The sequence below is a fragment of the Nelusetta ayraudi genome, unplaced genomic scaffold, assembly GCF_046127955.1.
Source record: "Nelusetta ayraudi isolate G7.1 ecotype Tasmania unplaced genomic scaffold, CSIRO-AGI_Nayr_v1 ptg000014l, whole genome shotgun sequence".
Lineage (NCBI taxonomy): Eukaryota > Metazoa > Chordata > Actinopteri > Tetraodontiformes > Monacanthidae > Nelusetta > Nelusetta ayraudi.
This window is the reverse complement of record NW_027466064.1, coordinates 253264-278457: the sequence shown is the minus strand read 5'-3', so window position 1 is coordinate 278457 and position 25194 is coordinate 253264. Positions and strand designations below refer to the sequence as shown.

Sequence of the window (25194 nt, the reverse complement as noted above, 5' to 3'; positions counted from 1 at the left end):
GCTCAATAGCGCCACCTACATAAGCCAAAACACAAAGACTGCTATAAAATATTCAACACAAGTCATAGAGACATGGGACCAAGACCCACGTGTTAAGTCAATCCATACCTACTTTTTTATCAATATACTCCCATTAGCCAAACCAAACCGGAAGTGAGCTAATTTGACTTGTTTGAAACTAGGTCAAAACTATAGCACCTGAAACTGTAAGTGCTACGGCCTCGAAATTGGAGTATGACAGAGATGCGACCGTCCTGACAAAAACCTATTTCTCCATCGGTTTCCAATCGTTTTCATTTTACGGCCCGCCAAAATGTACAAATCTTTCACCTTTTTTTTTTTTTAATCCTCATTTTGATGCCCTTCCCAGACACCAAAACTCACCAAACTTTTGATGCAGGTCAGAACTTGCCCAAAATTTGAGTTCGTACAAAAAAAATATGAAGATTCACAATAGCGTCCCCTAGAGCCATTGAAGAGCGTTTACCCCATTTTGACCCCTTTAAAAGTCTTTGATTTGAACAAAACTTTGAACCCCCCCCCACCAAAAAGTCGCTATTCTCCCAATACCTACTTTTTTTTGTCAAAAGCGACTAGCGACAACTCTAGCGACTTCTCCTGGTGTCGTTACGTTGCGATCAAGTGCAAATTGTCAATTATGGGAATTAGACGATGATGTCATTTGGCGACTTTCAAGACAGCCAATAGCGGCTTTCCTTACTGAGGAGTTGGCAACGCTGGTGCAGAGTGCAGAGTGCAAATCCCAATCGTACTCTGTGGAAATGTTAGAAATATGGCTTTGGTTTTGGGGAGAACAAATGGAAGCGCAGCTACTGTGATGTCAGAGGTCGAGCAAACAGCCGTGTGACGCCCTCCACCAGGTCCAGCAGGCCCTCAACAGCATCATGACGGAGTACACCATGCTGGTGGTGGCCCACCGGCTCAGCACCGTGGAGAAGGCCCACAACATCGTCGTCATGGACAAGGGCGGCGTGGCCGAGCAGGGCTCGCACGCTCAGCTGATGGCGGCGGGGGGGCTCTACAGCAAGCTGGTGCAGAAGCAGCTGCTGGGGGTGGAGGCAGAGGCGGAGCCTCCCGACCCGCTGGAGCAGAGCCCGCCTCGGCGCCGGCAGCCGCTGGAGCGCTGGAGCAGCGGCGGCAGCGGCGGCGGCAGCGACACAGAGCCTAGCATGCGCTACTGAAGGTGAACCGTAGGGGGCGACAGAGAGAGTTTTTCTTTTTTGTCTGATGTTTTATTTTTTTTAAAGGGTTTGAACCAAAGCTGCCGAGCTGCAGGCTCGGGTTGGACTGTCGTGGAGGTTCTTCTCAAGAACCACCACGCACAGGTCTTTGCTGCTAGTTCCCCCCCCCCTCTGGTGAGACTAGGGAACTACACCAGTAGGAAGGCGTGATGAACCAAACACTCACTGCGGTTGTTCTACACCGTTCTCATCAGTCATGGTCAGTCTGTCGTGTCGGTGCCAATCAGCAGACACTCTATCCTGAGTTCACCCTGAGTTCACTCCATCCTGAGTTCACTCCACCCTGAGTTTCCTCGTGAATGTGTGGGAAGATGTTTTCCTTCAACGGCTGCTTACACGCAGAATCAGAATGAATACTAGAGACAATTACATCTCTCCTGTGAGAGCCAATCAAAGACCGACGCTAGCAGCACTCGGTTGGATGAATGATTGTGTCATGACTGAAAACAGTCATACTAATTCCATATCAGCGCTGCATTAATGACTCGTGACCTCATAAATAATGCTCATGATAAAAATGTTTACATCAGCGAACTGATGTTTTTGGAAAAGTAGGTTCAGGGTGCATTAAATCAATACCGTGTGTGTGTGTGTGTGTGTGTGTGTGTGTGTGTGTTGAAAAAGACCATGTTCTAATCAAATACGTCAATAAGAAAATTATATTTCTAGACAAGAATGTGACTTGCGATGTTCTGATCTGTGCAATATGTCTTTAATTAGGGACTGAGCCCGCGGAAGGCCAGTTCGATACGAACTGGTCTTTCGCAAGGGCGAAAGACCCTATTGTTTTTGCTTCGTTTCTTTTTATTATTATTATTACTGTTTCTAATAAAACTGTATTATTATTACTGTTTTATTATTATTTCTACGCGGCTTCTCGCCCCATTTTGACCCCCTTCCCATATGGTAAAAGTCTTGCAAACTTCCGTGCAGGTCAGACCTGCTAAACAATTTATAAATTTGAAGTAAATTTTCAAATCGGCTCAATAGCGCCACCTACATAAGCCAAAACACAAAGACTGCTATAAAATATTCAACACAAGTCATAGAGACATGGGACCAAGACCCACGTGTTAAGTCAATCCATACCTACTTTTTTATCAATATACTCCCATTAGCCAAACCAAACCGGAAGTGAGCTAATTTGACTTGTTTGAAACTAGGTCAAAACTATAGCACCTGAAACTGTAAGTGCTACGGCCTCGAAATTGGAGTATGACAGAGATGCGACCGTCCTGACAAAAACCTATTTCTCCATCGGTTTCCAATCGTTTTCATTTTACGGCCCGCCAAAATGTACAAAATTTCCCCCCTTTTTTTTATCCTCATTTTGATGCCCTTCCCAGACACCAAAACTCACCAAATTTTTAATGCAGGTCAGAACTTGCCCAAAATTTGAGTTCGTACAAAAGAAACTTGAAGATTCACAATAGCGCCCCCTAGAGCCATTGAAGAGCGTTTACCCCATTTTGACCCCTTTAAAATTCTTTGATTTGAACAAAACTTTGGTCACATGTCGAGGCGGATGAAATTTTTCTGTGATGAAAAGCACAAGAGCGCAGCTGCTCCAGAGCGCCACCAACAGACCGAGACATGATATTTTTCATTGTGCATGACTTGGACAGTGTTGTGTTTCCGCCGCTAGATGGCGACACACTGTATAATAAGTACTACTCAACAAATTAAAAAAAAAAAAAAAGTAGAAATAAAAAAAACGGCAATATCTTAAATCTGCTTTATTTAAGGAATATTTTTGTCAATATATTTTACATACACTTTTTATTCAAGGTGGAATCATCAAAAATAAATCAGAAGACCTTTCATCTTACATTTTGTACGATTTCACAGTTTAACTGCGCGTGACATTCCTATTGACAAACAGAGCAGATAACAGTAGGAGCTGTCACTGGACTGCTCTGAGGTTTAGCACGCAGGTTTGAGACAACACATATTGAGAAAACATCAAGAGAAGTCAGTGATTTGAACTGCAAACATTCACACTATGGAATTATTCAATAGATAGAGGATCTTCATTTTCCTGCCGTGCGTGTCAAATACAATGCGTGAAACATTCCACCACCTTCAGAAAGAGCGTCTTTCTGTAAATATAAAAAAAAAATACAAGTCTGCCACATCGAGATTAGACCGTCTGTAAAAGCATCTGAAAAAGAAACCTGTTAATGAATCAAGTTGTGTCAAGAAGCAGTATTTGCAACATCTCAGGGGGAAAACATGGAATTGAAGTACAATAACTGCATGTCATCTTACAGCGTACACGACCACGAGCAGTGTACTGTTGGAAAACATAGAAATGATGACAATCTCAGGCTTGCATTTGTGATGAAATCAACATTAAAAAAAAAACAATGTGCTCATTTTTCCTCCCCAAAACAAAGATTTAATTTTTCTCAGACAAAGAAAATATTTTTTTTGTCCAATCTAGAGCCATTGTGTCGAGGTGGCCAAAAGAAAAAAAAGTAAGACTGTGTTGGATAAATAAGTGAATATAAATTAGATTCCTACTCTATACTTCCTGTCACAGCCTGTTAAAACAGTGAAATGTATTAGAAGTTAGTATAGCTGAGAGGCTGTGAAGACAAGAGTTACGTAAAGGAGCGGACAATGATTGGTGAAAGGCTGCAGTTTGTCAAACTAGATTGTATCCAGTAAAATAAAAAGTGTGTGGTCTGAGTTTGTTTTATTCCTACATTCACAGAATAACAATGGTGCTTTTGTCTGCAGGGCTCAATGCACCGCCACCATGTCACCAGTTTAAATCTTACTGACCACTGAAAAACACATTCACAGACCGATCAGCTGGAGCGAGTGATATTTTCCAATTACAGGGAGAGCAAAGGACAGAACTCTTCTGGACCTCCAGTCTGACGGTGTGGAGGGAAAGGAAAAACGCCACAGCAGCTTCCAGTCACAAACCAGGCGTCAGAACAACCAACTGCTCCGCTGCTCCGGGTGCAGTTCTCCGGTACCTCACGCACAGACCGTCCCAGTGTTGGCTCTCAGACGCAGCTTCCTGTCCGACTCTGCCACCGTCAGCTCTTCTCGTCTTCGGCGTTTTCGATACGTTCGCTTTCCAAGTGCATGAAGCTCAGCTGCTCCTCAAAGTTCAGAAATGCGTGTTTGGACTCGTTGGAGACGATTTGCTTCCAAATCTTTACTGTGGTGGTGGTGGTGGGGGGGGGAGAACCAAACACATAAGACTCAGTCAGGTGGGTCGGCGGATGCGCTCGGTGGTGGAAGTCACGAGGTCGCACGACGGGCGGTCACTTACGATACTCGGGTTCCTCCGGCTGCGTCTGCTCAGGACGGCTTTCAGAGGCGCTGCTCACCTGCAGCTCGGCCTCGGCGTTCACTTCCTGCTCGGCCTCGGCGCTGCCCGACTGCTCCAGGTTCAACATCATCACTTCGTAGGCTTTCCTGGCCTCCGACGACAACTCGATCATCTTGTGGTAAACGTCCTGCAAGAATTCCAGAGAACTTTTGGTGATTGAGCGTTTACATTTTTTTTTATTTTTCTGTCAAATCCGATCAATAAAGTTCCAACTCCTTTCACGCCATGGACACGTGGGCGGGGTTGCCGACCTGAGCGCCGTCATAGTTGAAGATGCCCACCAGGCTGACGGGCACCACCTTGTTGACGCAGCGGCCCAGAGCTTTCCTGGAGAGCGCAAACACAAACGGCACCTCTTGTTGGCGACAGGTGTTGATGATGGTGTAGAGCGCTTCGTCCAGGCCGCCTACACACACACACACACACACACACACACACACACACACACACACACACACACACACACACACACACACACACACACACACACACACACACACACACACACACACACACACACACACACGGAAATGTTTTACTTCATTGTGTAGTGGGGGTTTGTTGTTTGCATTGTGCCAAGGTGTGAAGTCACTTTGCTGTGCGGTGCTGTGGTGTTGATGCGAGTGCGTCGCACCTTTGGCCTGGATGCGCTCACAGTTGGGCGAGATGACGACACACTTGATCTTCCTGAGCTTGAGGTGCTTCAGGACCTCCCGGAGTCCCATCACGATGCGCCTCTTCATGCGGGCCTTCATGGGGTCCTTCTGGTACAGGCGGTCCTGGAACCGGACCAGTTCCTTCATCAGAGCCGTCACGCACTCGTCCACGTCTTTGCTCAGCATCTGGTTGCAGTAGCTGCGCAGGTGGAGAATTCAGACTGTAAGCAACGGCTCTCCTGTTTGTTGCAGTGGGTTTTTTTTTTTTTTTAATGTTCTCACGTTCTGAACTTCCTGCTGTGGATTTTGGGATGGATTTTAGGGCAGGCCACCGGTGACACACGTTGTTGCTCCGCAGCTCCGTCTTTGTCCTTGTCGTCGTCGTCCTCCTCCTCCTCCTCTTCCTCCTGCTGCTGCTGCTGCTGCTCCTCCTGCTCCTCTTTCTCCTCCTCCTGCTCCTCCTTCTCCTCTTTCAGCAGGTGGGCTGCGGCCTTTAATGGTGACAGATCCTCCACTTCCTGTGCCGGGGTGTTTACGTCACCTGGGGGAGATTTGAGGCATCAGAGGCAGATGAAACAGAGTCCAAGCTGCAAACCCCTGAGGACTTCTAAATCTATGGAAACACTCCAGATGCTGCTCCTCACCCGTGGCGTCGGTGACGTCGGACTGCTGGTCCTCAGCGGCATCGGTGCCAGGCTGGAAGTCTTGCTCGGGCAGCAAGCCCCTCTCTTCCAGCAGGCGCCTCTGCTTCCTCTCCTCCCTCTCTTTCAGAATCACCTGGAGGTGAAGAGAGAGAAAAAAACAAAACAATAAGCACGCGTCCTGAAAAAACAAACAAACAAACAAACAACTTGGTCCACTTGCCTTTTTCAGAGCAGTAGGTTTCTTCAGTTTGGGCACCTCTCTCTGCTTGCCTTTTTTCACCAGCGGGCTCGTCGAGTCCAGAGGGTTGTGGGCCATTTTGTCCTGCTGCCTCAGAGGCTTCTTCTGGGCCGGCGGCTGTTTTTGGGCAACAGGAAGTCCTCCACCGACTACAAAGAAACAAACATTCTTATGAGTCATTTCTCAGTCTCAGCTACTTTGATTACATTCACAGAGTTACTATGTCTGAGCAGACAAGAGAGGAAAGAACGCAGCCTTCGGAGCATCGCGAGTGCACCTGAGAGGACGACAGGCTTCACATCCTGCTTGTCCTTCTGACTGTGTTGCTTTTTCTCCAGCGCGGCCAGCATGTTTCCAATGTCCAGCTGCACAGGGAATTTGCTCTTCTTCCCAGACACCTTCTCAGCTTTCTGAAAACGACAACAGCGAGAGCGACGCTACAATTCCTCTCCTTGCCGAGGTCAAGCTCAGTGCAGAGGGTCTCTGACCCAGCGGGCCGGCTACTGACCGCTCCCTTTCTCCACGTCTCTGCTGGCTGAGCCGCGGCCGCATTCAGTTTCTCCTTGGGGTGGTCGACAGGCCGAGGACGATCGCCCTCTCTTTGGTTCTCCTGAGACAAGATGTTATGAGATCACAGCGATTCATCGTCTAAGCCTGCATTGTAAATGCTAATGAAGTAAACAATGACACCTGCCGTGTACCTCGCTGCATTGTTTCGCTGCACCGATGCTTCCTGAGAATCTCTGGTTCCCCTTCGGAGCCGCAGCTAAACCTGGAAACTCTTCATCGTCCTGAGGAGAAGAGAAACACTTCAGCTTCCGAACCATCCACAAGTTTCACGTTTTTAAACTAAACAGTTGAGATTACCTCAAGTTTGGGAGGTTCCTGATAGATCATCTGCTCATCCGGGTCGGCGTCTTCACTCTCACCAGCGCCTTTAGCTTTCTTTTTTCTTTTCCTGCGTTTTTTCTTCCCTGCGTTGCCCTCCTCCAGTTGACTGGCACCTTCCTCCAGCTTATGAAAAAGATAATTGCGCTTCATGTCATTCTGTTACCATCTTCTACACTCCTGCTGCAACCACAGATCCCCCACCGTGTGCGACGCTGTGGTTGCAGCTGTAATGGCGAGGAGACATGAATCACACCTGGCACTGCACCTGCACATGGTTGCTGCTGACCGGGCTCTCTTTAGGGACCAGCTTCTTTGGAGGTTGAGAGGCAACGTTGGCCCAGGAAGTCGCAACACGCTCACCTATTTCAAATAAACACATTCAATTCAAATTCGTTCAGAATAAACCAGCTAGCTAATTGGAGCTATTGTTATGAATGTAGCAAATTGCTAACCTGGTGAGGCAACACGTGGACCCGGATCCACTTTGGTTGCAACTTGCCGGGACCGCGTCGGGGATTCTCTCCTGATGGACTGATGGAGATCAAACCAGGAGGTCGATAAGAACCGACGGAGCGGTGACAATGACGGAGCTACGATCTGACGGCGCTCACCTTCCAGGACGACGGCGCCTGTTGCGCTTGGGGGACTTTGGAAGGAGGAGTCGGACCCCAGCGCGCTCTCTCAGCAGGGGGAGGTTCTTCCTTGGCTGGCAAGGCGCCGGCTAACTGTGGGAAATCATTCATCCTGACCTCGAATGAGTTTTCCCACGCAGGTTTCGGCTTTCCTGCAGAGTTTGGAGCGGAGCGTGCGCCTCTGGAACCTGTGGTGCAATCACAATTCAGGCTCAACCGTTTCCATCTCTCAAGCTTTTGCTGAATGTGACATAGAATAAATGTGCGGCACCTTTAGTCTGGAAAGCCGGAGAGAACTTCCCCGTAGGTTTTCCTCTAGCGGGAGAGTCGCCGCTCCTCTGTGGTGTCTGAACACAACCAGGGAAGTTTACATGAATTCATTTCACAAATCACATTTGGTGGTCATGCCGAGAAAAAAAAAAAAGAAAAAAAAGAGAGAGAGCAAGAACCGACCCATTTAGCACTGGAGCTGCTGCCCACGTGACTCTTGGAAACATCACTTCTTCTTGTCGGTGCTCTCTCTTGACTTGACGTCTGCCTCGGACTAAATCCCGACAGGTTCCTCAAGCAAACACGTGGATTGAAAGAAACGAGAAAATCCGGATGATGTTCATTCCGCTGCTAACGGCTTCCTCAAGGAATTCGGACTCGGCGGACTTCGGTGCGGGACTTGAACGCCTCTTACCTTCTTGAAGGGTGTTGAGGGATGTGAGGGTTCGGCAGCGTCACATGTTGAGTTGGGTCTGTGAGCGGCGCTGTGTGATCCCTCCTGGGCTCGCTCACTTGTTTGTGCTCGTGGGACTGGACGGCAGCGTGGTTCCCCTGACACAAGTCAAAGTTGTTCCGTTAACACACCGGGGGGGGGGGAAAAACCCGACCTTTGACAGCCACGAAACTGGCTGCGAGTCAACCGGGGGAACATACTAGCTTCCTGGCCAACCAGCGCACTACTCTGTTGACACATGGTTTACACTGGAGAAACCAGCAAATTGCAACTTTTTAACTCTTAAATAAAGAAATGCCACGCTTCAGTTACGCACCACCAACACTCTCCGTCCTCATGTTTTTTTTTTTTAGCGACCATTTGAACCTTCCGTCCGAACCCTTAAGCGAATAGTTGAAGTTCGCAACAAGTTAGCTTGTGCTAGCTTATCGGGCTTGCGGCGTAGCTTTTAAAAACACACAAGGGTAACTTTTCGGCATCTACCTCGTCCATCTTCGGCCGTCTTTACAGCGTCTTCACGGCTTCGCGTCTTCAGTCATGGCTGTGTGAGTCGTCCAAAACTGCAGTTTGAGCTTTGCTTCACCCATGAAATGCAGCAACAGCGACTTTGCTGTCCGGAGCCGCACCGAGCGCTCTACGGCAGTTAGCGCTAGCAGCTAACCGCGGTAACCTGCTGCTACTGCTGCTGCTGCTAACAGCTGATTGCTGAGTGTATCGGTCGAGGAGCTTATAGCGACTCCCTATGGCCGACGATATTATTTCATCTTCACGGCAAAACACCTGACTACTTATTAATACATTTTGTAGCAAGTAACTCGCACAACAAAGCGGTGCTACTCCTACGACGGCCGGTTCAGGAAGAGTTGACGCAACACCTTTTGCGTTCTGCTTTTGTGTGATGTTTAATCGATCAAGTCGTAAAAAATAGAATCATTACATCAAAGGACAAACAAAGCACAGGCGTACATGAAGTAACGTTAATATTTTACAGACTTAAGGTCACTTTGTTTCTTTTGTTTCGTACTATATAGAAAATAGAATATCCACAGTGTTAAGTTGAACTCTAGTAAAGTGGCACTTAATAAAATACAAAATCTGCAGGTGACTGATAAAATAAAAGCATATACAATAATATTAATGCTCCAAACCTTTGATTGCCCCCCCCTTTTTTTACATGTGTAAACAACAGAAAATCACTTTATTACCTTACATTGCCTAATAAAGTGACCAATGACAACCAGCATCGAGGAATGTCTTTTTTCTTTTCTTTTTTTTTTACATTCATGCTCGTTCTCCCGGTGTTTGTGTAAACATGGCAGAAGTAAACGAAGCTGCTGAGAGCACTAGGGTCGTTGGTGCGTCTCACTCCTCCTTGAGCCTCCCAACTGTTCTGAGTAGAGCCAGGGGGACGAGGAAAGTGACTGAGGTGAGGAGAAAACAGGTCTGAGCTCCAGCTATCCAGTAAACTGTGAAGAAAAGTCAATAAAAAGTCAAACATCGGAACGACGTTATGCTCTTTTAGGCTCTAAACACTTCAATGATTGCACTTTGGTTCCTACCGGAAGAACATACGACCGGTCCCAGCGCTCTGGCCAGAGCACCCAGACTGCGTAGTATCCCCATCACTGTGCCCTTCTGATTGGCCGTGCCTTAAATAAACAACAACAACAAACAGTGAATTCAAAAGTGCACAGACTGCGCATGAAATCTAAACCACAGGCTTGATGGTTTTAGAATGATGAAATAAGAATAAGAACGGTGATTCACCATGGTCTGAAACCAGCGTTGACAGGCACGGGACGACTATTGCAGCAGCTGCAACACAGAACAAACAAACAAACAAATAAAGTTTTCTGTTTTGAACGTTTTAGGAATATTTTGTCGTTCCATGCAAAATGATTCAACTTTAGAAATGTTTGGTGTCATTTATGGTAGTATAGTAAGTAAGTCAGTAAGTATATATAGAAATATATACTCACTGACTGCTTTTATTTCACCTGCATGTGGAGTAGGTTCGCTTACCGAACGAGTACAAAGCCAAGCCGATGTACAGTGTTGTTGTGTTCCAGGAGAGTCCGATGATGATGAACGCTGGGATCAAAGCTGAGATTGCCTGAACGTGGGATGGAAAGGTCATGGATAAATACATATCACATGATAATACATCAAGTGTTTCTTAGCATTGTGAAGAATAAACCGCTGTCAGACTGTTTGGGAAGGCACCCTACCATACGGACGGCGCCGATGTGACGGCCCGGCTTGATTCTGCGAGCGTATCCGCCCTGGATCAAGGCCATGATGACGCCGATGAAGAAAAACATCTTGCCCTGCTGCATACTGAGGAAGAGGAGACAAACCGCCGGGTCAACGTCCATCTAAGGGCCGATTCCAATTCCTCCCTCAACCCTCAATCTCAACCCTCGCCCTTAACCCTCAACCTTTGGCCCTCAGAAATAAGTGTAAGGGCTTAGAACTGGGACACCCCTTAAGTGCAGTTACGTCTTCAGACTGTGGGGGGCGGCCTTACGCCAACGCTACGTCCAGTCTGTCAAGAACACGACAACAACGACGAGGGTTGAGATTGAGGGTTAAGGGAGGAAGTGGAATTCACCCTACATCTAATCAGAGAGAGACGGAGCGCTCCAGCTCGCACCTTGTGAAGTGAAAGCGCTGGTGTGTCAGGAAACTCAAGGTGAACTCCAGACCGGAGAACAGGAAGAGGTAGGAGAAGTAGACCAGGCCCAACACTCGGAGCTTCTGCATTCCTGGTGAAACACATTCAGCTGCTGTGAGTCGGGCCAAAGTTCAGCGGTTCAAAGGGACTCCGCAGCACAGCGTGTGCAGGACGTACGTTCATCTGTAGGGGGATCTTCTACACGGCTAACAGCTGAGAACCTGAAGAGGGATAAAGGGTTGAGAAGGTCCCCGGAGTCCCCGAGCCCTGAAGACTTGGCCTGGAACCAAACAAGGAAAATGAAGTTCATCTTCAAAAAAAGTCAAAGCAAAATGAATAATTTACATTTTAAAGTCCTAGTCCAAGTGTTTGAGTGGGCGTGTCAACTTTGACCGAACACTTTGATATAATATATGGCTCTGTTTTCTCATAGTGTTTCTTATCTATATTCACGGTCCAAGCGTGTGAACCTTTACACACCTGTGTCTGAGGAAACCTGTGCTACGCAGTGAGCCGGGTGCGGCGCACCGTTTCACAACCCACCTTGACGTCCACCGTCAGCGTCTCCGGCAGCGCCAGCCAAATGAAAAGCAGGTCGGCGGCGCTGAAGGCCAAGGCGAGCAGAGCCGGCGTTTGGTAGAAGACATTTTCTGCCGCCTCGGAGCCGACGGCAAAGTAGGCTCCCAGCAGAGGCCCCACGGTGAAGCCCAGAGAGAAGGCCATGCCGATCAGCGCCTGCAAATGATTGACGGTTGTTTTTTACAAGGTGGGACGACGGTGGAACCTCGGGAGTAATTTGACTTTTAGAGACGTGAGCGCTTCTGTGGAAAGTCGCCGCCTACCATTCCTCGGTTCCGTGCCTTTGGGCACGGCAGGTCTGCCACGACGGCGGTGCAGAGGCTCACGTTGCCTTTGCAGATTCCGGCAACGACTCGGAACAAAAGGAAGGTGCCGAAGCTCCGGGAAACCGCCCAGACAGCGTAAGAGGACATCAGGCCCAGCTGGAAGCAGACAATCCCCGCATTAGACCCGAGTAGAACCTGGACTGACGACAGGGCTTCCCCACGAAGGCACAGTGATCCGACACAACCACGACACCTCATTGAACTCATTTCGCTCACTGTGGTAAGAATGAGTAGCGGGCGCCTGCCGCGCCGGTCCGACAGAGCCCCCGTGACAGGCGAGGCCAGGAACTGCAGCAGCGAGAACAGCGAGCCGATCAGACCTGAGAAATCAGCAGCAGTGAGAGGGGATCAGCGGCTCGCGTTGCATCGCAGCGAGGGTGTTAGCGGCCGACCGTACCTCCGAACAGCACGCTGTTGTATTTCTTCTCAAGAGGAATCCCCACCGCCTCCCTGAAGAAGTCCACCACGCTCTGCAGAGTGTGATACACGCCGTCCTGCGCACAAAAAAGCACCACATGACGCACACGCGAGGAAAACAAGCACAGAAAACAGGCGAGTCAGAGCTCTGACACACGGGAGCTCTGCTACTCACTCAGGAGTGGGTTGTTACTCTCGGCACAAAGCAGTCCTTTGTCTGACACGTTCTGTCAACTGTCTGTCCAACACCCCTCCCCACCACCCCACCGCCTCTTGATTTGTTAGAAGGACACGTTTGGAGAAAACGTGTGTATTCTGGTCAGCAAAGAGACGTGCGTACTTCTATTTATAGAAATGTATTCATGGGGAATTCTTGGTGAGGACAATCACTCAAACTGACTGAGAAAAATATTAAGTGAATGTGGTGGTGGTGGTGGTGGGGGGGGTGTCAAACTTTTTTTTCATGGTTCCAATAGATTCCATAGCATACATTATACTGTGAGGAGACACAGTTTGCAGATCTACTCGAAACTTGACAAAATCCTTGGGTTATAATCCAAAAACTCACCCCCGTGTGTGCATAATGGTCTAGGATGGCAGGCAGCAGAGGCAGGATCAGGGTGAACCCCAGCAGGTCCAGCAGCAGGACGATAAAGACGCTCCTGATGACCTTTGAGGAGAAGAGGGCGCCGTCCTCCGCAGACTCCCCGTTGGCCGACATCCCTTCAGCTCAGTGCGGTGTGAGTCTGTTCCCAACTGCAGGCCAGATGCAAGAGTGCTCTTTGAGCATATTGAAGGAGGGAAAGAAAAAAAAGATAATAATCCAGGAAGTGACACGGTTACAACGCGCCGTGCCTTTATCGTGTCTGATTATTTCCTTGACCGTTTCCTGCAAGGAACGACAACCTGGACCTATTTTTTTTTTTTTACTGCAGGCGAACTCAAACACCTGGTGAGTCATGATGAGTGACTGTCCCTCCCTCCCCCGTTAAAAACAAAAAACAAAAACAAATGAAGAAAACAAGAAAAATGTTTTGTTTTTTTTCAAACTTTCCCAACCATTAACTTGTGTTTAATAGATTGCACTTTGTATTCAAATGGGGCTGCAAGTATATGAGCTCATACATATTGGTTTGGTCTCTAAGGATGACATACACAGTAGCTCTAATAAGGGAACAGTCAAAGCAAAGTTGTCTTTGTTTATTGTTTTTTTTTTTTTTGAATAGAAAACAATAAATGTGGCTCATGATGGCTCACCGCCCATCTGTCAAGAATAAATCACGTCCACGCCCTTAAATAAAGATTTCTAACTATATTAAATGAAAAATACATACATACATACGTGACAATTGATCAACATTTTTTGCTAACAGTCTTCCTCAAACTCATAGCACGCGATCAGAGCTGAAGGACGGAGAGGAAGGAGGAAGCGGATCAAAAGTTCAGAACCCTCGGAAGAAAAACAAGAAAGAAAAAAGAAAAAAACCAAACCGCCGGACACGTCAGGGCCAGTGCGCAACTGTCTCGAGACTGAAGTTGTGCAGCTTGTTGTTCCTGCATTGTGGTATCACAGCTCCCGGTGGTTGGTAACTCTAACCCAACCGGCATCACCCGCTGTGAATGCGACGCAAACCGCGGGGTGGGGGTGGGGGGGCTCCGATCCCGACGGGAACGTGCGAGACCACGGCGGAGGTCACGGAGGGACTCACCCGAGTCGATCGCCACTGCTTTGCTTTCTCTCCCTCATCAGTTCATTATTCTCAGTCCGCGGTTCACCAGGAAGCGGCGGTCTCTTTCACTGGATGACACAAGTATGTCGTAACTAACGCGCGGACGGAAAATGCTGCCTTCAGGTGACGCTGGAAAGCTCGTACTTCCGCATTCTCCCCCCTCCCTCCAAACGCGCTAGGCCGTGAACGCGGGGCTTTCCGTTGTTTGATTGGTCGAGTGGAGTTTTGTGTACACGCTGACTGCACCCACTTTTGCGGCGTATTGTCGGGCCACTGTGGGCTTAGAACCAGTTTGTTGCTACTATTTTCGGGACAGTGGAATATCCAAAGGAAACAGCGCGAGCTCCAAATATTACCAACGCGATACATGTCCTGTTTGACCACTAGGTGGCCTTTAACTGGCACTAACTAACTAACTAACTAACTAACTAACTAAATGAATGAATGCATGAATGAATGAATGAGGTATAGCTTGATAGAGAGCAATGTCACTGTATACACCTTATAGAGTGAATTGCAGAGGTTAAAAACATCCGCATGCGCGACACATTCGCATTCTTCAGTAGGTATATTAGTAGGTGTACTGGGGCTAAATTACCGATGGCCACAATTTTGAAGGAACAGAAATCAGAACCAACGCTGTGATGTTGGTACAGCAGTTTCTGGCCGCCAGAGTCACTGGTGGGTCAAAACTGTCGTCAGATTTTATTAAGAAAATTGAAAGACAAAAGGTTAAAAGTACATAAAGGTTTATCATAAACAAAAATACAGTTACATTGTAAGGGGTTCCGAAGAGGTAGGTGGTGAGGAAGTGGTGAATGTCAGTGTTTTAGTAACATTTTGTTTCAGTGTGCAGGTTCCATCTCAACAAAGATACTTCAGGCAACGAGAAACGTTTCATGAAATGTACTGGTGTACCTTTGAATCACGGCTGCATAGATTGTAGTGTCATTAAACAAACAAGATAGCGGAACATAACAACATGTATATATAGTATATCATAGGGGTAAAAACTAAAATCACTTTCCATGCTGGACAATGTGGCGCTCCAGCTGGCAACTGTTTGCAAGTCTCCGTCCACATAAGTCACAGGCGACTGATGTAGTTTGTCCATCCGTGCTGTTGAGTGCACCTAAAACAAACAAACAAACAAACAAACAAAACAAGAGGAATGTATTCTGGCAGATTCCAAAATCCAACCAAGTGCTTCCAACAGTAAGTGGCATTAAAAGGTCCCCATAAAGTGCAGAGCTGTCTGTGCCACAGATGCCTCTTCCTGAGTGAGTGCACGAAAAAAAAAATATTACAGGAAGGAGATTTTTATTTAAGTTTTCATTTCGAGTTTTAAGTTTAAACTGCGTGAATAAACGTCATAAAAGTCAAAATTTTGTGAAGTTGACGTAAAAAAGATGAAATTTTGTGAATAAAGTCGGTGTAAAAAAAAAGACAAAATTTCATGAATAAAGTTGAGGCGAATAAAGTGGACATTGGCAAGTAGACTGGATGGATGGTGGATTAACAAAGTTAGCCACAGTTAACAGTAAACCGCTGAGAACAGGTGCATCCCACAACGTTCACCCACAGTAACCAGGAAACAGGCAAGAACGGAAGCACTCTACCAGACTTGCGCGCAGAGCCTTTCGACTTTATTCTCCACATTGCAAAATTTCAATTTTATTCACAAAATTTCAACTTTAATCTTAAAATGTCAACTTTATTCTCGCATTGGAAACGTGGAGAAAAATATAAATCTTTTTTTTTTTTCTCTCTCTTCTTGTGGCCCTAATCCTCTTCCATATCTTTAGACTCCCTCGTATGAACTGGGAACGTCACTGTATTTCAGGCCAATGGCTGAACCTGTCTTCACAGTGGAACTTTCATGTAACTGATTTGGATGCACTGTATTGAGGCGTACCTTCAGAGTCGCGTGGATTCTCCGCTCTCTTAATCACACCGTCTTCTTCAAGTCTGGGCTTCTTACTTGGATGCGTCACCTCGTCCACAGCCTGATCTTCCTCCTGGCAACGACGGACCAGGCGCCCTCCTCCTGTCAGGCCTTCGTTGTCACTGCAGCAGGAGTCCTCCACCTTCTCACTCCCGCCTGGATCTTCCACTGGCTCGTCATTGCCGGCAGTGAACGAGGTGCCCCAGGTGCTGAACTCACGCCGTCCATGGTGACCCCCGTGAGGTAGCGAATGCCTTTGTATTGTAAAAGGACTTGGCATCCTGATGCTACTGGGCTCTGCGGTACTGGTCTTTGAAGTGGTGGCAGCTACCTCTGCACCATCCTGATTGTTCAGGTTATTGGAGCAGTTATTGAGCAGTAAATATTCCCTTAGATGATTGTGTTCAAGCACCGCCTCCATTTTCATCTCTGCCTGTGAGGGTGGATCCACCTCAGATTGTCTGCACACTGTGATGGCGCTGCCATCCTTTTCCAGCTGCAGCACACAGCGTAAAATGTGTTGTTCTATTTTGGCGTGGTTGTCATTGAACATCCTCCCCTTCAGCAGCAATCCAGGCCTCGTGTCCGGAGAGCCCTCGTAGAATTTAACAATTCTCTCTCTCAAACTAGATCTTCTAACACGGTTTTCATCCCCATTCCTGGGTTTTAGCTGATTTTGGTTCTCTTGGATTTGAATGTCTTTCTTTTCAGGTTGGCACTTTACATCTTGCTCAGCTGCTGCCTCTGGTCTGTCCTCTGTCCCAGCTCGTTGCCGATCCTCCTGCTCGAAATGCTTTAGTTCTGCAGGGTCGGGACTCTGACACGCGTCTTTCATCTGAAGGCCTTCGTCAGTTTTCATTTCTGCCAGGGTCTTAGTTTGCGTCTGGCGAGAAACTTCATGACAGTGTGTAATTGCACCAATGTCAGACACAGGCCGGCCTTCCTCTTGGGACGTCCCGTCAAGCCTGGCCTCCAGCTCATCAAGTCTGATTTGACCCACGAGCTCATGATTTCTCAAAACCTGCAGAAAAGAAAAAAGAAAACATTTGCGATTGACCAGGTACCGTGTGGAAGGTTCTAGAACATGATGTGGCAAGTTACTGGCCAAATTCTACCCAGCTCACTGTTTAATGGGTCTAAAGAATTCATTCAAAGACTTTCTAAAGATGAACAAGGCAGATTTTCCAGTTCTGTGAGCTCATCTTGTTAATTATCACACTTTTATTGTTTCCTCCATAATTCCATGTGTGTTCATACGTAGTTTTGATGCCTTCAGTGAGAAACTGCAATGTTAAGTCATGAGAATGAAAGAGAAAACATTCAATTCAAAGGGCGTGTCCAAACTGTTGACTGCTGGTGAACGTATGAGCTTTGTTTCCAGGCAGTTTTCTTCTTTCTTAAAGCTTTATTTTCCCCATCAGCCTCTAACATTGTAAAAACATAGTCAGGGCCTGTGCTGTCAATGACTTGAGACAAGTTTACAGTGTTTACCTCCACACTCCAGACAAAGACACAAGAATTCCAGGCACGGGCAGACCGGCCAGCCATAAATCCTCACCTGATGCTTATCGCTCAGGTGAGCCTCCAGGTCACTCAGCCGGGTGCAGTCGAAGTAACAAAGCCGACACTTGTAGGGCTTCGCGTCATCGTGCTTCGTCATGTGCAGCCGCAGGCTTTCCGCACTGCCGCTGGTGAAAGTGCACTTGTGGCAGCGGAGGACGACGCCCTGCAGGTAGCGCGACAGCTGCGGGCGACACGGCTCAATGGGGACGACGCGCTCCTCTGAAACGAGAAGGCAAAACAAAAACTGTCGAGGAGGTTCTAGCGGGACGCCGACTGCGAAACTCTGTCAGAGTGGCCGACCGACCGCGGTGCAGGACGACGTGGTCGATCATGTAGTTCTTGTTCTTGGTTTGGTAGAGGCAGAAGGGGCAGCTGAGGTGTCCCTGGCGAGCAGCTGCAGGCAGCTGGCGACCGCAGTCGTGGCTCATGTCACTGTGCTGCTTCATTGACTTCCTGAAGGAGACACGAGAAAAAAATGCCTTGACCGTCAATGAGGAAAAAAGGAAAGTAGAAACAGACCACTGTGATGGAAAATAAATGTTCTTGTTTTACTCTCTTATTCTGTTTGAACCTATGTTATCCATACACTCACCTCTAATGAATATAGTCTGTTGAGCTTACTAATATAACCAACCTCGCGTGGGGCACACGATGACCACAAGTTCCCGTCTTTATCATATAATAATAAAATGATAATGACAATAAAACTTTATTTGTACAGCGCTAAATCACAACCAAAGGCGTCTCAAAGCACTTTGACCAATCAGAGAGAAGCAACCGGGACCCCGGAGCAAGCAAGGTGCGACAGTGGCTGGGAAAAACTCCCCAGTGGGAAGAAACCTAGGGCAGAACCAGACTCCAGAGGGCCATCATCTGCCTAGGAGTAGTTGGGGTGAAGTAGAAAGATAGAGGGGAGACAGAGAAAGAGAGAAAGGAGCAGAGTGAGCCAGGGTGGCAGACAGGACAGAGTGGAAAACAGAGCTTATAACAGAGCGGTAGAATCATGGTATGGGAATAATAACAAACAACTTCCAGTTTGTTTTCTTTTGTCCGTGTTCTTTCAGCACTCTGCACTCTGCACCAGCGTTGCCAACTCCTCAGTAAGGAAAGCCGCTATTGGCTGTCCTGAAAGTCGCCAAATGACCTCATCAACTCGTCAACGTAACGACACCAGGAAAAGTTGCTAGAGTTGTCGCTAGTCGCTTTTGACAACAACAACAACAACAACAACAAAAAAAGTCGCCATGGGGAGAATAGTGACTTTTTGGGGGGAGAAAGTCGCCAAGTTGGCAACACTGCTCTGCATCAGCTTTGTCTGTTTAGACAGAGACATTTAGGGGCACTGAGGGCAGCCAATAGGAGACGTGAGTGGCTGTACTTGTGCCGATTTGCTCAGCCCCAGTATTGAGTTTGTTTGCGAAGCAGAAACGATATTGCGACACCAAGTGGACACATTTAGAACTGCACTTTCTCTCATTGAGAAATTGCAGTTTTTATATTTTGCAAAATCATCTCGCGGGCCGGAAAAAAACAGTTTGAGGGCCTGATCTGGCCTGCAGGCCGTATGTTTGACACGCCTGCACTAGAGGAAGCCATAAAACTTGTCCTCTGTACTTTAATTGGATGCTATGTTTCCCTCTCATCCTCTCCTCCCCTCTCCTTATCTTGTCCCTCCCGGTCTGCACTTGTTGCATCTGTTCTGTTGTTTGTACTGTGCTTGTGTCTCGGAGCTGCGACAATTTATTCCTGTTCATTAAATTGCTTGTTTACTCAGTATTTCTGCATCGGTATCTTTACTTTTTTTCTACCCTTGTCCTATGTAAAAATAAACATTGAAATACACAACTGTATATATGGATATGGATTTTCAAACAAAATCAGTTTCAATTCAAGAAAGGAATTCCCTGCCATTCTTAAAAACGGTGTCAACTTACTGTGAACTGGTGACAAAGGAGCAGTGCTCGCAGGTTAGCGTCTTCTTCCCGTGGCGGGTCGAGTAGTGTTTGCGCAGAGTGGGCAGGCGTCCCGCGCTGTAGCTGCACAGTTCACACTGCCGCACAGCGGCGGCAGGTGACGCATCTTCTTGAGCGTTGGGCTCAGGCGCGTCGACGGCTTGTGCCATCTTGTTGTAGTGGTCCAACTGCCGCTGCACCTCTGGGGCCTCCGAGTAGGACCGTCCTGCCAACGTTACGACAGAGTCAGTCACAGTCTCTTCAGTCGTCGACTGCTACAGATGTTGGATTCACCGCGGGGACAACTTGCCTTCCGAGGGTTGAAGATCTTCCAGATGTTCTGGCGGGTCGCCGAGCGTCTCGGTCGGACCGGCAGCCTCGTTTTCCGAGCTCCGGTTGCCTTCTTGGCCGTCGGTCACGTCGAGGCCCTTCACGATGCCTGACAGGCATCCACAAAATGCACATGGAATGGGGAACAGGAAAAAAGTTTAAAAAAGAAAAGAAAAAGAAATGTATTGAGAGTTTTGGAAAAAGGAGTGTGATCTTTTAGCAATGCCACCATCACAGCTTTACATCAGCAAGGAAGGAAGGATTCAGGCAATGGACCAGATGAATAGATTATAGAACTATATTAACATATCACATGACTGAAGGTCCTTACACACTGGGCAATAGGTGAAGCCACACAAATGGAAGTGAAAGGAAAGTGATTGAACATTTAAACAAAGACGTGTTCGGAACCGCTCCAATGACTCACATTCATGTCTTTTCACAAGGTGGCGCCTCAGTATGCTCAAGATAGTGCTGCGATATCGGCAGAGGGTGCACAGGAAAGGCTTTCGATTCCCTGCTTTGTAGAGGATGTATTTGTTTATGCTGAGATAAAAAAAAACAATAACAGAGAAGTATTAACAATGGTGTTGCATTGACAAGATATTTTACTGGTGAACAGAATTGAAATAGAAGCATTACCAAAACTATCAAACTGTAGGCTCCGATATTTTTTATTTTTTTTACATTGAATTTAGTCGTACTTCCTGAATGGAAAACAGAAAAGGCTTGGTCTCACCTGTGCTTCAAGGTGGAGGTTGACACTGTGGTCTGTTTCCTGATGGCCGCCACTGTGGTGTGACTGCGCTCGTGTGAAGTCAAACAATTCTGGTACTTGAACCGCCGGCCGCACTGCTTGCAGACCAACCCGTCCTCTTGAGGCGCCGGCTCCATTCTCTCCAGAGTGGGTGGATTCGCGGGGGATGATGGGGGACTCTGCGGTACGTCCAAGGTCCCCGCGGGCGTCGCGTTCCACTGGGCCGGATCTCCGCTCGCCTCCAGCACCGGCAGCTCGGCGTGCCGAGGAGTGACATCGTCGGCGGGGTCAACGGCCGCCTTCCTCGCCGACTCTCTGTGCTTGTCCAGGTGAGAGCGCAGCCTCTGGGTTCCGATCACGTGTTCGCTGCAGATGGAACACTTGTACAGCCCGATGGCTTTTTCCGACCGCTTAGCCAACACGATGAAGTCCAAGGCGCTGACAGACAGACGGGCAGGGTTGCAGCGTGAGATGAGCTGCTGACGTCTCACCGTCGTACACGTCTTACCTTCGAGGGGCGAAGCCTCGTCTGAGCCGCCGGACGCTGCGGCCCGAGGGCCTTTGTCCATCGCGTCACTTTGGAGTAATTTGTGTCTTTTTGCCAAATTCAACTTGTGTGTTTTTCTGTAATGGTCAAGCAGGTACTTTTGACATAATCCTTTATACGGACAAAGTTTGCATCTGTGTAGTGAATGGTCCTCCTGTGGTGGTGGTGGTGGTGGTGGTGGGGAGAGAATGGGGTCATTTTCCGGCCTGTCCAAAGCTGAGGTGTCGTCTTGGTAGCTACTGTGATTCCTCTGCCAGTGGGATTTCAGTGCTGTCACTGAAGAGAAAATATACAGACATTTTTTACATTGGTAGCCTCCATTCAGTTTCCCCATTTTAAGCTTGTCCAAGTTTGCAACTATCGCTTCCTTTTTTTGAAATTCCTTCTCCCCGGACAAAAGGGGCGGATGTTTTTTATGGCAATGCATGCCAAAGCCGTAGGCGGTGACATTGACATAAGGACAGTCTGGACAGCGGTAGACTGATACCGTGTTATCCACAGAGGTGATGGTGGAGTCGCCCGCCTCAGAGTTGCCCTGCTGATTCACGGAGCCTTCGGTGGCTGTTGGAGCGGCCGTCACGTTGGAGTGCTTGGAGAAGAATTTCTTTCCACGTGTTACAATGTAGTGTTTTCCAAGCAGCTTTCTCTGGGAATATACAGAGGGACAGGAACCAGAGTCGGCCTCGTGGCAAACTTTCACGTGTCGACTAAGCAACAGTTTTTGGGTGCATCTGTAGGAGCAGTGCTGGCACTGAATCCTCTTCCTGTTCAAGGATGAAGCTTTGGATCGGGATATCTGTTTGCTGCTACATTGTTTTTTGTTGGCCAAGGCCAAAGATTTAGGCACTGACTGAGACTCTGCCGTGGTTTCACAATGAACCTCTTGACAGTGCTGGTTGAGCTCCGTCTGATTTGCATACATCTGTGGGCACTTTTTACACACGTACCCACGGAGATGAGCAAACGATGTCATCGATTGCTCTTCCACCTGCGCGTCTGGATTTTCCGCGACATCGTCTCGGTGCGTCTTATTACAGTGAGCATTGGCGCAATGCTGGGTAGGAAAGGTTTCAGGGCAGAGAGGGCACCGGATCCTTTCAGGAGACGCCGCCCTTTCGGGTGAGCTTTCAAATTCAAGCGGCACTTGGTAACTTTCGAATGACGCCGCCGTACTCTCAGTCTGGCCTTCCAGTGGCCTGCGAGTCCTGCTCTTCCTTTTGTTAATAAGATAGAGCACGGAGGCATCTTCTTTGACGGACCATGGATGAACAGTGCGGCAGTGTTGCACAATCTCAGAAATTGAGGTACATTTGTAGGAGCACGCTTTGCAAGAGTGTGTCCTTGTTTGCCCTTGTTTGGACCCTGGGGTTGGTGGGCTACCGTCTGTGCCATCTGAGTCACTACACTCCTCAGACTCTGTCCTCTCTGTCAGAGAGTCTCCTGAACCTTTGCCGAGCTTCTTTGTTCTCTTTCCAGCGACGTCATCTCCAACGAGTAAAATCTTTTGCCCGCTTGTTTCTCGAAGGCGTAACTCCTCCATTTGTTTGTGAATACTTGAACTGTGCTTCTCGACTTGGTCGCATTCAATACTCCATCGATCATGCTTTTGGAAGTAATGTCTTACAACAAAAGTCATTTTATCATTCCTGTAGTTGCACAGGTGGCAGAAAAACACATTCCCATCACCCTTTTGATGGAGAGGAAGTGGTAGACGGCAAGTAAAAGACGAATCCTCTGCCTGAGATTGTTTCATTTCATCATGAATTTTTGTTGTATATTCAATAACATGCTCCAAGCGGGGGTGAAAGTTGCGGCGGTGAAAGCTGATTTGATGGTTTAAGACTCTCTTGGCTGTTACATTTGCATAATTGCATATCTGGCAGTAGAACAGCTTCTCAGGATCGTGGTAAGGATTATTTGTCTCATGAGAAGATTTTTCCTCGGTCGTCACACAATCGGCGGGAGTTGTATTTTCAGTCGCTGGACTCTGGTGCTGCTTCGAGGGCACGTTTTCAACATCCTTACTCGATGTGGGGCTCATCTTTGGGGAACACTGCTGTGACATGTCGGGCGTGGGGGCCTTTACACAGTCACTTAACTGCGGCTGCTCCTCATTGTGTGTATCCACCCAGTATCTGCAGAAGGTCAAGGCACTATCCACTTCATGCGTCGGGTGTTTTTCCTTGTAATGTGTTTTTACCTCCTCCGAAGCACTGCAGATGAATGCACACGCGAAGCACTTGAAGGCCAGGTCACCAGATCGGATAGTGAATAGATTGGGGGAATGGGGATGACGCTCTGCGTTGTGGGCCCTGAGGGCTGATAAAGTCAGAAACTCTACAGGGCAGTTCAGACACCTGAAGGTGGCGCTCTCATCACTTGAGTCTTGAATATAAACCTGGTTGTATCTTATGTAGGGGTGGTCATTCTGGTAGTGGGTTGACACATTGTCAATATTGACATCATTGTAATCACAGTGCTTACAGGAGTAACACAGTGAGCTCCTAATGTATTTGTTCCCGGGAGCAATCTGTTCTTCGTCCTCGCTGTCAGTAAATTCAAACGTGATCTCCTTTCTTCCAGAGGACGGGGGTGTGGCTTCTTGTTCCTTTATCTTGTTAGACTTTGCTTGTGTCGCAGAAGAACTGTTTCTTCCCTTCCAAGCACAGCTGACATTTCCTTCATAAACCACTCCCACAGGGTTATTAACAATTCTCATTGGAAAATCAAACATGTCCACTGTAGCCCTGGACAAATACTTCCCTCTAGTGAGGTCCAATCGAGAGTTTGACACGAGCCCACAACTTTGAAACTCTGGCATCTCATGTAATTGAACTGGGGCTTTAACGTTAGATTTAGATGGCCCAAAGAAGTCGGTGATGGTTTGCAGCGGCCTCTTGTATATTTTAAATTCTTTTGATAGTTTAGGGACACATTCACTCTTTACGGCAGGCATGGCTAAAACGGAGGGCGGGTTCTCCCCTTTGTCTTCCATTTGCTTTTAAAAGGACGGCCTCTCGTTGGGACTTTCAGTTACTATTGGGTTTCCACACACTTTCTTTCTTCGCTGCTTTTCATCTTCATTTCATAAAATATCCCAGCCACACGCTTCAAAATCACAACACTATCGCTGGGAATGTCCAAAGCTTTTGCACTCGCCGTTTGTGAGGGCTTTACAGAAAGTGCACTGAACCTGCAGAGGGGAATAACAAAGTTCAACACTCAGCACAATGCTGTAACTTGGAACACTAAGCAATGGTGTTAACAACCAGAATAAAACAACAGTAACAACGCACTGTGAATAACGTTGTGTGCAACATTCGTACCAATACATGTGGAATTGGAACCATTTTGCTAGATACATTGTGCAAGGCGCAACGACAGTGTTATGCGTCCAACTTTGTGTTACTAGAGTTCAGTATTATCAAACGTGATTAGCATTTACATGAAAAACGTTGTTTTCAAAGCTGGACGATTTGAGGCAACAAAAAAAAAAAAGTATGAAATGTTTGGATGAAACAGTTAATTCTTCTTTTTAATAGTAATGCCAACGACGTCCAGAGAACGTTTTGCTCTGTCGAGTAAGGAAACAGACGGAAAACATCAAGGTCCTACCCCTCGTTGAACATTCTGACAACTAAATCAACGGACACATGCACGCACAAAAATAATGTCAATATGTAACATGGTGAACTCACGTGGTGAGAGTTGAAAAAGGACTGTGCGGTGGAGATTGTAGTGTTTGCCACTTGTTGTTGCTGAGAAAATGTACGTCCGCAGCTTCTTCCCCGCGAAAAGAGCCCCGGTTTCCACTTCACTTCGGAAGTCGGTGCACTTTCAAAATAGAATGATCTTACCGCTTCATTTTACGATAGTGCCACTGTCGAGCCTGGGCTAGTCTAGGCAGACGCTAAATCACGTTTTCAAAAGGGCATAATTTAAACAACAAATGAAGTTGTTTAAACTTTGATCCCACTT

The 25194-nt window shown here is 47.5% G+C and overlaps 4 protein-coding genes across 6 annotated transcripts; 1 reads left to right on the top strand and 3 right to left on the bottom strand.

Annotated features, from left to right (window-relative positions):
• Positions 1 to 712: 712 nt before the first annotated feature.
• Positions 713 to 1797, top strand: LOC142886095 (ABC-type oligopeptide transporter ABCB9-like). Its single transcript, XM_076023010.1, has 2 exons — positions 713 to 1204; positions 1269 to 1797. Exon 1 carries the CDS (start codon positions 906 to 908, stop codon positions 1200 to 1202), a length of 297 nt encoding a protein of 98 aa, XP_075879125.1. The 5' UTR covers positions 713 to 905; the 3' UTR covers positions 1203 to 1204; positions 1269 to 1797.
• A 1189-nt stretch (positions 1798 to 2986) lies between these two features.
• LOC142886093 (selenocysteine insertion sequence-binding protein 2-like) lies at positions 2987 to 9177 on the bottom strand. Its single transcript, XM_076023007.1, has 18 exons — positions 8880 to 9177; positions 8358 to 8494; positions 8126 to 8234; positions 7944 to 8019; positions 7652 to 7860; positions 7493 to 7571; positions 7306 to 7400; positions 7017 to 7163; positions 6851 to 6940; positions 6658 to 6759; positions 6427 to 6559; positions 6132 to 6298; positions 5912 to 6044; positions 5550 to 5808; positions 5246 to 5466; positions 4863 to 5017; positions 4552 to 4738; positions 2987 to 4437 (listed from the first exon to the last, which is right to left on the bottom strand). The coding sequence occupies exons 1-18, from the start codon at positions 8886 to 8888 to the stop codon at positions 4313 to 4315; spliced, it is 2433 nt and encodes an 810-aa protein (XP_075879122.1). The 5' UTR covers positions 8889 to 9177; the 3' UTR covers positions 2987 to 4312.
• Positions 9178 to 9685: 508 nt separating this feature from the next.
• On the bottom strand, positions 9686 to 14266 carry LOC142886094 (major facilitator superfamily domain-containing protein 10-like). Of its 2 annotated transcripts, none has more exons than XM_076023008.1 (13): positions 14102 to 14266; positions 12961 to 13148; positions 12373 to 12469; positions 12192 to 12295; positions 11913 to 12071; positions 11614 to 11805; positions 11248 to 11350; positions 11050 to 11161; positions 10625 to 10733; positions 10419 to 10509; positions 10164 to 10211; positions 9956 to 10045; positions 9686 to 9862 (listed from the first exon to the last, which is right to left on the bottom strand). In XM_076023008.1, exons 2-13 carry the CDS (start codon positions 13111 to 13113, stop codon positions 9759 to 9761), a joined length of 1362 nt encoding a protein of 453 aa, XP_075879123.1. In that variant the 5' UTR covers positions 13114 to 13148; positions 14102 to 14266; the 3' UTR covers positions 9686 to 9758. The 2 variants fall into 2 exon arrangements, with proteins under 2 accessions (XP_075879123.1, XP_075879124.1); XM_076023009.1 differs by having other exon boundaries at positions 12961 to 13172; positions 14102 to 14254.
• Positions 14267 to 14767: 501 nt separating this feature from the next.
• LOC142886087 (zinc finger protein 462-like) lies at positions 14768 to 25078 on the bottom strand. Of its 2 annotated transcripts, XM_076023001.1 has the most exons (10): positions 24915 to 25074; positions 24272 to 24409; positions 20652 to 21492; positions 20340 to 20458; positions 19901 to 20021; positions 19565 to 19816; positions 17935 to 18083; positions 17626 to 17849; positions 16038 to 17088; positions 14768 to 15254 (listed from the first exon to the last, which is right to left on the bottom strand). In XM_076023001.1, coding segments are annotated over exons 2-10 (2871 nt in total). In that variant the 5' UTR covers positions 24273 to 24409; positions 24915 to 25074; the 3' UTR covers positions 14768 to 15141. The 2 variants fall into 2 exon arrangements, with proteins under 2 accessions (XP_075879116.1, XP_075879115.1); XM_076023000.1 differs by having other exon boundaries at positions 20652 to 24409; positions 24915 to 25078.
• Positions 25079 to 25194: the final 116 nt, after the last annotated feature.